The 11,838-nt window shown below is 37.3% G+C and overlaps 2 protein-coding genes across 4 annotated transcripts; one reads left to right on the plus strand and one right to left on the minus strand.

Annotated features, from left to right (window-relative positions):
* Nucleotides 1-240: 240 nt before the first annotated feature.
* Nucleotides 241-780, minus strand: LOC133315605 (uncharacterized). The gene has a single exon (XM_061517260.1). It carries the CDS (start codon nucleotides 778-780, stop codon nucleotides 241-243), a length of 540 nt encoding a protein of 179 aa, XP_061373244.1.
* A 5,918-nt stretch (nucleotides 781-6,698) lies between these two features.
* Nucleotides 6,699-11,165, plus strand: LOC133315621 (phosphoglycerate kinase, cytosolic-like). 3 transcript variants are annotated; one of them, XM_061517291.1, is made up of 7 exons: nucleotides 6,699-7,135; nucleotides 7,330-7,548; nucleotides 8,929-9,189; nucleotides 9,274-9,335; nucleotides 10,014-10,058; nucleotides 10,478-10,817; nucleotides 10,920-11,165. In XM_061517291.1, exons 2-5 carry the CDS (start codon nucleotides 7,522-7,524, stop codon nucleotides 10,045-10,047), a joined length of 384 nt encoding a protein of 127 aa, XP_061373275.1. In that variant the 5' UTR covers nucleotides 6,699-7,135; nucleotides 7,330-7,521; the 3' UTR covers nucleotides 10,048-10,058; nucleotides 10,478-10,817; nucleotides 10,920-11,165. The 3 variants fall into 3 exon arrangements, with proteins under 3 accessions (XP_061373275.1, XP_061373283.1, XP_061373266.1); XM_061517299.1 differs by having other exon boundaries at nucleotides 10,767-10,817; XM_061517282.1 differs by having other exon boundaries at nucleotides 10,014-10,817.
* Nucleotides 11,166-11,838: the final 673 nt, after the last annotated feature.

Genomic DNA, 11,838 nt, shown 5'->3' on the forward strand with positions numbered 1-11,838 from the left:
GCCTGGTCCGCCACATGCTGATCTAGCGTGTAAACTCTGCCCATCCTCGGTGCCTCAGCTGCCATCTGTTGATCTCCCCATTGTGGACAGTCCTTGATGAAGTGTCCTTCTTGGCCGCACTTGTAACATTTCGTCGATCCATTCAGACAGTTGCCGAAATGAGCCTTCTTGCACTTGGGGCAATTGGGAGCCCTATTGTTGTTTCCTCGAAAATTCCCGGGCCTCTTAAACTTGTTGTCATCACGCCCATGGTCTTCCTCCGTGTTTTCCTCTCCATTTCCCATTCTTAGCCATAGGAGCTTTGGATCCAGATCCGCTGGTTTCTGCAGGCTTCCCTTCTTGCAATCCTATTGCTTCCACCTTCCTACATCTATTTACCAGGGTGGCTCGGTCACAGGGGTCGTTGCCAGCTACCAGTTCCGCAATCCTAGCGGATAAACCCCTTTGAAATTTTGTTGTCAGAAAGTCTGGCATGGGCATAGTTCCTCGGTAAGTTGCCAGTCGGAGTAGTTCGTTGAATTTCGCATGATACTGATCCACCGTCATGGTTCCTTGCACGAGTCGGTCAAACTCGCCTTGCTTGCTATCCCGGATTGACACCGGGAAATACTTCTCCAAGAACATTTCTTCGAACACGGCCCACGTAATTGCCGCATTTTGCATCCCCAAGGGTTGGGACGCATTAGGCCACCAATGATTGGCGTCTCCTTCCAACATATACACTGAGAACAACACCTTTTGATCATCGGTGCATTGAACCACTCTGAATATTTTGTCCATGGCCCGTACCCACTGCACAGCTACTATTGGATCGTGTCCTCCTTGAAAGGAGGGCGGCTTGTGCTTCCTAAATGTCAGCAGTAGATCTTAATTATTTTGGCCAGCCGCTCCATGTTCTGGCTGCGGTTGGGGTCCACCACTACCGGCTCCTCCAGTGCCTGAGCCACTTGCGACGTTATTATTATGGGTCGCGTTGTGAGGGTTGCGCCTGATTTCATTCAAAATATTCTGAAACATTTCCCCTGCATTAGCCTGCATCTGGGTGATGGTATCCCGTAAGGTGTTAATCTGGCCTTGTATATCCTCGGGTCCTTGCGGGTTACTGCGAGTAGGTACCCTACGTGGAGGCATAGTGCTGCACATATGTTACAGGTAAAATGAAAGAGTTAGAGTGTAATTCTCATCCTAAAGATCAGAAATTTGCTCTGATACCATAAAAATGTAACACCCTTAATATCCTCATCAAAGGTGTAACATTGCTTGACATTCAATGCGCGGAATCCATGTACTTAAGCGTGGTTAACTTAAAGTTTACTAATGGGAATTAATTTCGTTCTTTTCCCTAACTTATCTATTCCTCTAGTCACGAGTTTCTCTTTTGCTTTGTCTACGGTCTACTTACAAGTTAATCTCTTCTTGGTTACCCTGCTCATACTTATGCGCTATTTAGAGGCTCACTTACATGATCATAATTTTAGCTTTGACTACTACTAAGTAGGTAGTTACTTAAGTGTCTTATGCGGATAGTGACTATGTTACTTAATCTTTCCTACTAATTTCATAGTCCATAAAACATAAACATCCGAAATATTGTACTTCAAACGCATATAAAATGTTCAAAATAGTCTAAGTGGCATAGTCTATTACAGTCATCCAAATTAAAATCTTTGGTGCATCTTTAGTAAGGTGCACCCTCAATCCATGGGGATTCCATTTCCTGATCCATAATATAGTTTGCCAGTTCCCACTTTCCTTCAAATATTAGATCAAAAACTCTATCTACAAGGGATGGTGTATTTTCAACTTTATCTGCATATGGCTGCGCAGGTTCCTCTTCAATTCGCACCAACCTCTTTCCCTGCCTTACCCATTTGGTCATTTTTACCTGAAAGGGGATTTCCCAAAGGGGTGAGATTGGGGATCTCAGTAAGGACTCACAGTTTGAGCAACCTCCAAACCATGATGCTTACTCCTGCAATAGTCACATAATAACATGTACAATAATAGAATGGCAAAACATTGGAAGCATAGTTTGGAAAATAATCATGCTTTCATATCATCATACCAACCCTGCCATGGCAATTACTCTCCATGGTCTTATGGACGAATACCCAGTGTCCTCGTCAGGTTGCCTCTGTGGTATTAGTGCACAGGCCATCTTACAAAACTTGCATGAATAAACATTAGTTCCAAACAACCAAGCATATCATGTAATGTATCATATAACATATTGCAGTCAAACCTCACTTTAACATAAAGGGGTGGCAACCATAGGGTAGCCGCTTCAACAACCATAAATCACTTACACAATAGTCTTGTCTTATTCTTGGTCCTTGCTTGTTCCTCTGGTTTGGCCTAGTAACATAATCATCCTTAGTACATATTCATAAGATCTAACTTGGTTTTCTTCTTGATATAGATTCTGCCCTTTTTAAACAAAATACCTAGGAGATGATTTTTCATTAATGGCTTTCATGTATAGGTCCTATTCTTATTATACAATTCGGCCATGCATCATAATACCAAGAAAACATTCACAAATTTCTCTCCTAGGCCCATTAGGGTTCGGCCTTTTAAGGTCATACACTTAAAGGAAAATTTTAATATCATGTTCATGGGTCTAATGCTCACATAAAACGATAGATCCTTAAATCAAACCTTGGACAATACTCTTCATTAAACTCGGTCATTTAGGGTTAAGGTCATAAAAAGGAGATTTTTCAAATGCTACTTACATACACATCATGCTAGCACTTTCCATGGTACTTAAAAGAAAAATATCACGCATTTAGGAAGGTATATAGGTTCGGCCATTTAGGGTTCATGCCGTTAGGAGATGATTTTTAAAGGATGCTCACTTATCATGCTAACACCCTCACTTCAACCCTCTCTATGAAGCTTTTACCTTACCTATGTGGGTGATGGCAAGAGAGTTTGAAGAGCTTAGAATAATTTTAAGGTGATCTTAGGTCCTATTACTTGTTATGGCCGAAGCTTAGGAGTAAAGGAGATTAAGTGTTTGAGTGTTTACTTGCTTGGCTTGATGAGGAGAGAAATGGCCGAAGCTTAGGGAAGAAGGGGAAGGAAGAAGTCCTTTATCTTGTTGCTTGGTGCTTCACGGCCTTAGGGGGAGGAGGAAGCTCTTTGCTTGATCTTTTATTCAAGCCTTGCAATTATTTCCTTGAGGTATTAGGTTATGACTTGTGAGTGTGTAGAAAGCTATCTACATGCATTGGGTGAAGGGTACTTGAGTGTAACTTGTGAATGTGGGGGAAGTTATCTACATGCATTGGTGGTGAATGGTGTTTGGGTGTGGAATGTGAGCAATCTTTCCTTGTTCTTTGTTGATGGTCGAGTGTGTAAGGATGAGAGGTGATGCATGTGTTCCACTTGGCACTTGATTCAAAGAGGGTTTGAGTGTGAATTTGCAATAGGGTTTCTTGGCTCCTTGAGTGATGTGGCCGTGAGGAGAGAGGGGCTTTGGTCATGTGACTTCCCTTGGTGACCGTGTATGCCTAGGGAGGAGGAAGATTTGACCTTGTAAGATGGCATGCATGGCTTGAGTGTGTAAGAAGAAAGCTTCCTCTTCTTGTCATGAGTGCGCCCTCCAAGGTGTGTAAGGAGAAAATGAGAGTTGCTTTTTGGAGAAAGAAGATCACATGCATGGTTAAGGCTTGGAGTGTGGAAGAAGCAATCTTTCTTTTCTCATCATGAGTGCGCCCTCCAAGGTGTGTAAGGAGAAAAGGAGAGTTGCTTTTTGGCTAAAGGAGTTCACATGCATTGGTTAGAGTTGGAGTGTGTCTTACTCAAGTTCTTGCATCACCTTTCCTTGTCTTGCGTAGCGCCTAAGGTGGGGAAAGCAATCTCATCCCCTTTTCTCTTTGCTAGACCGAGGTGGACATGTGAGGAGGGTGAAATCTTCATTCAAATTGTCCAATCACGTGTTGCCACCTCATCTAGGGTTTATTCTTGAATTGGGTTGGGCTTGGTGAGTGTCTTGGCCCATTAAGTTAATAAGTGTTGGACCATTAGTAATTGGGTCAAGGCTAAGTGGTGTGGGCTTGGATCTTTGTCTAGATACTAAGTTGTCTGAAATTCCTTCCTTATGGAAATTCCTTTCTCAGTATGTGTTCAATTTCCATTGATACACAATGAATATAGCTCGCTTAACCAGAGAAATACGAAAGCTTCAGTAAAAGAGTTTTGAAAATAATTCTTTAAGAACTTCATAGTTTTTCCGTTCCACAGATAGCTTAGCCCATGGCTACTACTTTAAACATAATTATTTCAAACTGAAATCCCATAGACCCGAGATTCAGTTCAGAGATAACGAGTGGAAAAGAAGAGAAATAACACGTATATTTAACTGGAAACAGATTAGGTTACAATAAAATGAAAAGTGGAGAGGTATGGTTGTTGCTCGTGAGGAGTCTCAAGTGGGTGATACAGAATAGAGAAGAAGTTGTTGTCACTTAACTAAAGCTAAAACTATACAACTGAAATGTAAAAGTTACAAAATAAATTAAGTGATCTGTTCTTAAGGAATTTGATGATCTTCTTGGTGCTGGAACGTCCTATTTATAGGCAGAAGAGTGGATGGCAAAACTAGTAATTTTCATTGAGTTGTTTTCTTGACTACATGAAGGGGGAAGTGTGAACAGTGCTCAGAGAGACGCAAGTTGCTTGGATGGGACATTTATTGTTGAGATTTTCCTTTTCTTCTGCAGTCCCCCATGCCTTGCTTTCCTCTTAACCAATAGGAACTCGTTATTCCCTGTTGTGCATGTTTCTTCCCACTTGAGTGATGTACCTCTTATGCTTTATGGAAGCTTCTTTTCAACGTTACCTGCAAAGTGTACAGAGGGATAGAGTTAGTGGACCAGGTGTATTTAATGTTCGTATTCCATTCCCTTTTTTCTACATTTTCCTAAGGATTACATCATCATTTGTTCCCCACTGTGTTTTTGTCATAAAGATATAAAACAAGTGTTTTTAGTGCTAAAGTTGCTCATCAGGTGTGGGAACGGATGGTATTTTTCCATTAAAATGGGCTTAGATGGGAATGAATTTTCGTCCCATCAGGTATACACCGTGAAGCTAAAAGCATATGGGAGTATTGATAGATATAAAGCAAGGCTGGTAGCAAAGGGACGAACGCTTCTTTGAATGGTGATCTGGAAGAGGAAGTCTACATGGAAGTACCACCTGGAGTAAAGTCAACATCTTTAAAACAGAATGTTGTTTGCAAACTAGAAAAAGTACTATATGGCCTTAAACAATCACCAAGAGCATGGTTTGGTAGGCTCTCTTTAGCAATGAAGAAGTTCGGGTATCAACTGAGCAATTCAAATCATACTTTATTTATAAAGCATAACAGAGGAAAGGTGACCATACTCATTGTTTATGTAGATGATATGGTATTAACAGGGGATGATCTAGAAGAAATGAAATCTCTTGAGAAGAAGTTGGCTGCTGAATTTGAAATGAAAGATCTTGGTCCTCTATAATACTTTCTTGGGATAGAAATTACAAGATCCGAATGAGGTATTTTTTATGTCAAAGAAAGTCTATTTTGGACCTCCTAGCTGAGACTGGATTGACGACCAGCAAACCAGCAGACACTTCGATGGAGATGAATCACTCACTTGGTGTCTATCCAGATCAGGTTGAGGTAGATAAGGGTAGATATCAAAGGTTAGTTGGTAAATTAATTTATTTATCACATACTAGACCTGATATTGCATATTTTGTAAGCATTGTAAGTAGATTTATGCACTCTCCTAGTGAAGAACAAATGAAAGCAGTGTATTGTATCCTAAGGTATCTCAAAGGCTCACTGGGAAAAGGTCTTTTATTTTCAAAAAATAATAGACAATGCATTGAAGGCTACACTGACTCAGATTGGGCTGGTGACAAAACCACAAGACAGTCAATTTATGGGTACTTCACTTTCGTGGAAGGAAATTTAGTCACATGGAGGAGCAAGAAACAAAAAGTAGTAGCTAGATCAAGTGCTGAAGCTGAATTCAGAGGTATGGCTTATGGCATTTGTGAACTTTTGTGGATTAGAAATATACTGGCTGAATTGAGAATTACATACAGTCAGCCAATGAACCTGTTTTGTGACAATAAAGCGGCTGTAGAAATTGCACACAATCCAGTTCAACATGACAGAACCAAGCATGTTGAAGTGGATAGGCACTTTAAAAAAGAAAAGCTTGATAATCATACAATTCAGATTCCCCACGTCCGGTCCTAGGAACAACTCGCTGATGTATTGACCAAAGTTGTCTCTGTAAAAATGTTTGAAGAATTCATTGACAAGTTGGGCATGATAGATATTCATGCACTAACTTGAGGAGGAGTGTTGAAGATAGGAATTAGTTTTGAAATATTGTTGTTATTAGATAAGAATGAATTGTTTACATTGGTCTGTTTGTAAAGTTGTTAGCTATTATTTGGTAGAAGTTGTTAGAGATACGTTTATATATATACCTCAGTTAAGATGAGATAATAAATGAAAATAGTGGATTGTTCTCCGGATTAAATTTGGGTTTTACACTACAAAAAAAACGCGGCATTTAGTCACGACGACTTAGCTACGTTCATTCAGCCAACGCACATTTCTTTCAATTTTTCTAAACCCTCCTCGCAAAATGAAGGACCCGAACTGATTTTTCAAATTAACAAGAGGAAGTACATTTTCCCTGACGCACTTTTTTTTTCTTTGACACTTATATTTTTTTGTACTTTCTCAAACTCTTCATCCCTTTCCCAATATATTAGTCTAGGGCTCAGTGTCACATACACTTTGCCTTCCATCACTTCATATAAACCCTAATTCCCCTCAATTTTCCCCTATATTTTACCATTTTTACGCGTTCTGCTTCTTAATTCCCTTTCGGTAACCAATTCACCTCACATAAAGTAAATACGTAGCCACCACGATTGTTGCGTCCTCCGGCCACCGCTACATCGGCTTCCCACTGCTATAGCTTCCTCTGTTTTGCAAAGTCTGAAATCAGGACCTTCGCCTCTTCGAGGCACTGAAGCGGTTGAACCGCGTCAACGTGTCATCAAGACCTCAGAGCTGTAGGATTGTAAAGCTACGCCAACACACTGATGAGTCGAACTTGTAAGCATATCCTATTGTTTGTGTTCGACATTTTCTACACACCTTGAGATTTTAGTCACTGGGATGCTAAATTAGTATGGAAATGTATAATCGAGTTATAATTTCTTTGTAAATTATTATTAGTTTTTATGTGCTGGGCATAAAACCAACGTTATGAGAGAGATTATGATTATGCTCTTATTTTCTTATTCTAGTCAGCGGTAGTGGGAGAGGGAGGTATCCTTCAGGAAGAGGTGGTTTCCGAAGCGAGAGCTTCAGAGGACGTGGGAAGTTTGGTGGTGGACGGAGTTATGGAAGAAATGAATTCAGAAACCAAGGAGAGTTCTCAGGGTGACCTAAGGGTTCAATAGGACAGAAGGGAGAAAGTTCTCAACGACCAAGTCAGAATGGAGGTGGGAGGGATGGACGTCAAGGTGAGGGGAACCTTAATTCTACACCATCAACTTCAGCATGAGCATATTGGTTAATGAAAGAATAGAAAAACATAAACAAAAACAAAACAATAGAGAATGGTGGGTGATAATATTTGTATAGGAAAAGGAAGACAAACACCTCTTTCCTTTCCAATTGTTTAGGCAGAAGTTCAGGTTTCTAGCTTTCATCATTGCAATGATCAATAGGTTGATCAGCCCTTGCAGGAGGTGTTTTGGATCGGTCACATCGTTTTTTGTTTTGTGCATGAGCACAAGAACTAATTGAAATTTGTGTTGTGACCCGAAGTTTGAAGTATCTGAATTTCCTTGTGATTTTCTTTAGCTCCATGTGATGAGATGTGACTTTTAGTGCTTGTAAGAAATTTTCCAATTACTTAGTTGACTGTTTACTTATTTAGCATTGGATAGGTGCATAAGGTTTAATATATTATAATCCTGTTATATGTTGTCTTTTATAGGAATTTAAGAGATGATGGCAAGAGTGTTCCATAGATGAGCCTTTAGAACTTGGGTTTGTGAAACTTGTGGTGTTTAACTATTAGAATAGGTGGTGGGTAGTGGGAGATGAAAGCAAAAGTCTTATAGTTACTATATCAACCCCAACTGCACCATATCCCCAACTGCACCATATCCTCAACTCCAGACAACCCAAAAGAACCAACGCCATTTCTGTTCACGCCACCAATGGTTCCTGAACTCCCAAGTAATCCACAAGACCCGCCAGCACCAAGTAGCTTTCTTCCATTTCCAGAGCCATCACCACTTGTGTTGTTGCCACCTCCCTTTAGAAATTGAGTTCTTCTTGGTTTAGGTGCATATGTCTAAATAATCACGAAATTTAAGTCCTTCTTTTAAATGATATATATATATATATATATATATATATATATATATATATATGTTGTCTTATAGTTACTATATATTTTTGTTAAAGCTAAGATGACTTTCTGAATGATAATTTTATATCGTCAGTTTTATTTTCCACATTTACTGGATGGTCATTTTAATAAGTATGACTCATATTAAATGCTTGTTGACTTCAAAGTTGAAACAAACATTGTAAAGTATGTTCTGCTATGAATTTTAATTGTACTCATTCTTAACACTCATAAGTCATGACTAAGCTATTACGAACAGAGAACATAAAAAAGCCAGAGAGTTGTCTCTTTCTTTTTTAATGGATTTTCCAAGAAGGTTCTTTCGGTTGGTGCAAATTTAACAAGATTTAGGGATCCTACCCAACCTATTTCATTAGTTTTTTTTGGATAATTTTTTAAGAGTGTCACTAAAAAACTTAAAAAAAAAAATATTTTGCTGGTTTTACTTTTTATTCATCATGCCATTTTGGTTTGGTTATAGGTTAAGATAGCAAATGACAGTATAGGGGAGGAAGTTGAAAAGTTGGTTGCACAAATTCCAGAAGGTGGTGTTTTGCTTCTAGAGAATGTGAGGTTCTATAAGGAGGAGAAGAAGAATGACCCTGAATATGCAAAGAAGCTAGCTTCTCTTGCGGATCTCTATGTTAATGATGCATTTGGCACTGCCCACAGAGCTCATGCTTCTACAGAAGGAGTGGCCAAATACTTGAAGCCCTCTGTTGTAGGATTCCTTGTGCAAAAGGTATGTAGGAAGCAATTGCTAGTTCTATTTTATGTCTGGTAATTTATGTAGTTGATTGATCTGTTACTTGTTCAATTGTTTCAGGAGCTTGACTATATAGTTGGAGCCATGTCGAACCCCAAGAAACCATTTGCTGCTATTGTTTGGTACTAGCTTGTAGAGTTGGGTTTAGGAATTCTTTGGATGCGCTTACACTTTTGAGCTAAGATATTAATGTGACTTTTATTTTTCGATTATCTTTAATATAGATAATTGGAGGATTCATATATTATAAAATTAAAAAATTTATTTCTTACACATACATAGAAGTATATGGATATCATATTTTTCTTGATTCTCTCTTATCTTCTCACATGGGTAGTGGTTACTTCAATTGATATATATATATATAATTTGATGAGATGTTCCTTAATCCATAATCAAATAATTGGAATAAGAAAACTATACTTGGTATTGTCATAGGCAACCTTCTAGGAAGTTTATTGGCCATTAAGATAAATTTGATGAGATGTTCCCAATATATTCGAAAGGTAAACTGTACTTGAACCAATGATTATTCATATATTATTCAAGTGTTCATTTATGCGGTTTGGTTTAAACCCCTGCATAAGTGTTTTGGCAATAGGATCCTTTATTAACTCTCTGTAAGTGTTCATTTACCAATAGTCATAGTATTTCCAATTGGGATATTTATACTGCATCTTGGGATATTTATGCGGTTGTGCTTTTGAATGATATATTGATGATTTTCTCTTTTAACCATACATATTGTCAAGTTGTAGGATTTAAGTTTTTATATGTGATTTATTTATTTTTGGTTGCAGTGACCGGAGCTTCTTGTGGTTATGCTTTTGTTGAATATGAAACTGGTACATGTTAAAATTTTGTCTAATTTTTAGCTTAAAAAAATGAAGCTTTATGACATGACAAAAACTAAAAACCTATCAAACCTTATTATCTATGTATACAGGGAGCTTATCTGGTAAGAGTGTGAGAAGAGCTAATCTTTGCCATTAAATCTCATAGGGATGGTCAAAATTAGCTCTTCTCATGCTCTCACTTGATATGCTTCGCACGCGCTTGTGTATAATTATTCAGCCATGTTGTAATAGTAGTTAAATTTTGACAGCCTTGACCCCATAAAAATAAAAATAAATAAAAAAAAGTTGATTTTACAACCACAGTTAGAGTAGTTGATGAAATCATCCGGACTCCAGTTGGCTTGTAATATGCCTTTTTATGAAATTTTTAATGGTACTGATATGTTTTGAATTTTTCTCATTTGCAGGATGCTCATCATTGTTTTATTGATGATTAAATAGCAGAGAGATGAGTATATAGATTGGAATGCATAACTGAGAACTTTGATATATAGATTTCAGCTGAGAATATAATTAATTTTATGATAATTTTAAGAAACCCATAAACCAGAAATCAAAATTATACACAGTAACTATTTTTATGTACTTGAAGACTTCTTCGCATGTTTTTTTTGCATTTTGTCTTTTAACTAATTATATTTATATTTATTTTCTATTGCTTACTAATTTATTATTTGATGATTTACTTTTGAATAGGTGGGCCTGGAGGTTTATGCTTCTCCTCTTAACATAATTAATACTTTTAAGGTTTGTTCATATTTTATCTCAAAAATAAAATGTAGTAATTTCTTGACATTGAAAAGTTATGTGACATTTTAACATATCTTGTTTAATTTTTTTTTTATACAGGTATGATTTGGTGATAAACCCTTTTAAAAGGATAGGATGCATGCAACAACAATTCTTGGAAGATAGATTTAAAAAATGTGTTGGTTGAACAATGAAGTTAATATTTTGTATAGATGTCCTGTGACAATCACAAACTTATAGTTTTAGCTTTATTTGGCAATTATTTCTCTTAAATGATGTAAGTGGAAAATTTGATTAGCTCCGCTTATATGAATTGGAAAAAAAATATGAATTTTGAGAAATTGTGTAAAAAACATGATTTACTCATATGAATAGAAAAAAAATATGTATTGTGTTAAATTGTGTATTTCACTTTATTTGATTATCTCCCTTAATTTATGTTTTTGGTTCTTGTATCAAATGCAATTTTTATTATTTGCTATTTATATGATTGGGAAAATTTTTAATTTTTTTAATTTTTTTTTAAAAAAATTCTTATAATTAGCCACGGTTCTATCAGTGGCAAAATAAATTTTTGATCATTGGGATTCAAATCGTTTAGCCACGAATATAACGTGGCTAATGTAACATAAACCGTGGCTAACTCAATGGCTAATGTAACATAAACCGTGGCTAACTCAATGTTACCACACTCATTTAGCCCGTGCTTAAATGCAACAAATATCGTGGTTAAAATAATGCAACGCCCGTTTTAGCCACGGTTATTGAAACAGTGGACAACTCATTTAGCCACTGTTTTTATCAAATTTTGCCACGATTTTTACCGTGGCTAAAAAGCAATTTTGTTGTAGTGACACCCTTCGATTTCCGTGCTGACATGGGTCTTACATATAATTTTTTCTAACACATGGGTTTCACATGCTTTTTATCTCTACAACATGAGAATTGAATTCTCATTTAACATGAGAAAATCAAACCCCTTAAAGTTTAACAGTTATTACCTCAGGTATAAAATGAG

This window comes from Gastrolobium bilobum, unplaced genomic scaffold, assembly GCF_033153095.1.
Source record: "Gastrolobium bilobum isolate Gb01-03AN ecotype WA unplaced genomic scaffold, APGP_CSIRO_Gbil_v1 utg1777, whole genome shotgun sequence".
Classification (NCBI taxonomy): domain Eukaryota; kingdom Viridiplantae; phylum Streptophyta; class Magnoliopsida; order Fabales; family Fabaceae; genus Gastrolobium; species Gastrolobium bilobum.

Bases quoted from the DNA above. Each gene is read 5' to 3' on its own strand.
- LOC133315605 (XM_061517260.1), bottom strand. From the start codon at position 780: ATGGACAAAATATTCAGAGTGGTTCAATGCACCGATGATCAAAAGGTG.
- LOC133315621 (XM_061517282.1), top strand. From the start codon at position 7,522: ATGGAGGTGGGAGGGATGGACGTCAAG. The intron at 7,549-8,928 runs GTGAGGGGAACC...GTTTGGTTATAG, and splicing joins TGGGAGGGATGGACGTCAAG to GTTAAGATAGCAAATGACAG. The intron at 9,336-10,013 runs GTACTAGCTTGT...TTTTGGTTGCAG, and splicing joins CCATTTGCTGCTATTGTTTG to TGACCGGAGCTTCTTGTGGT.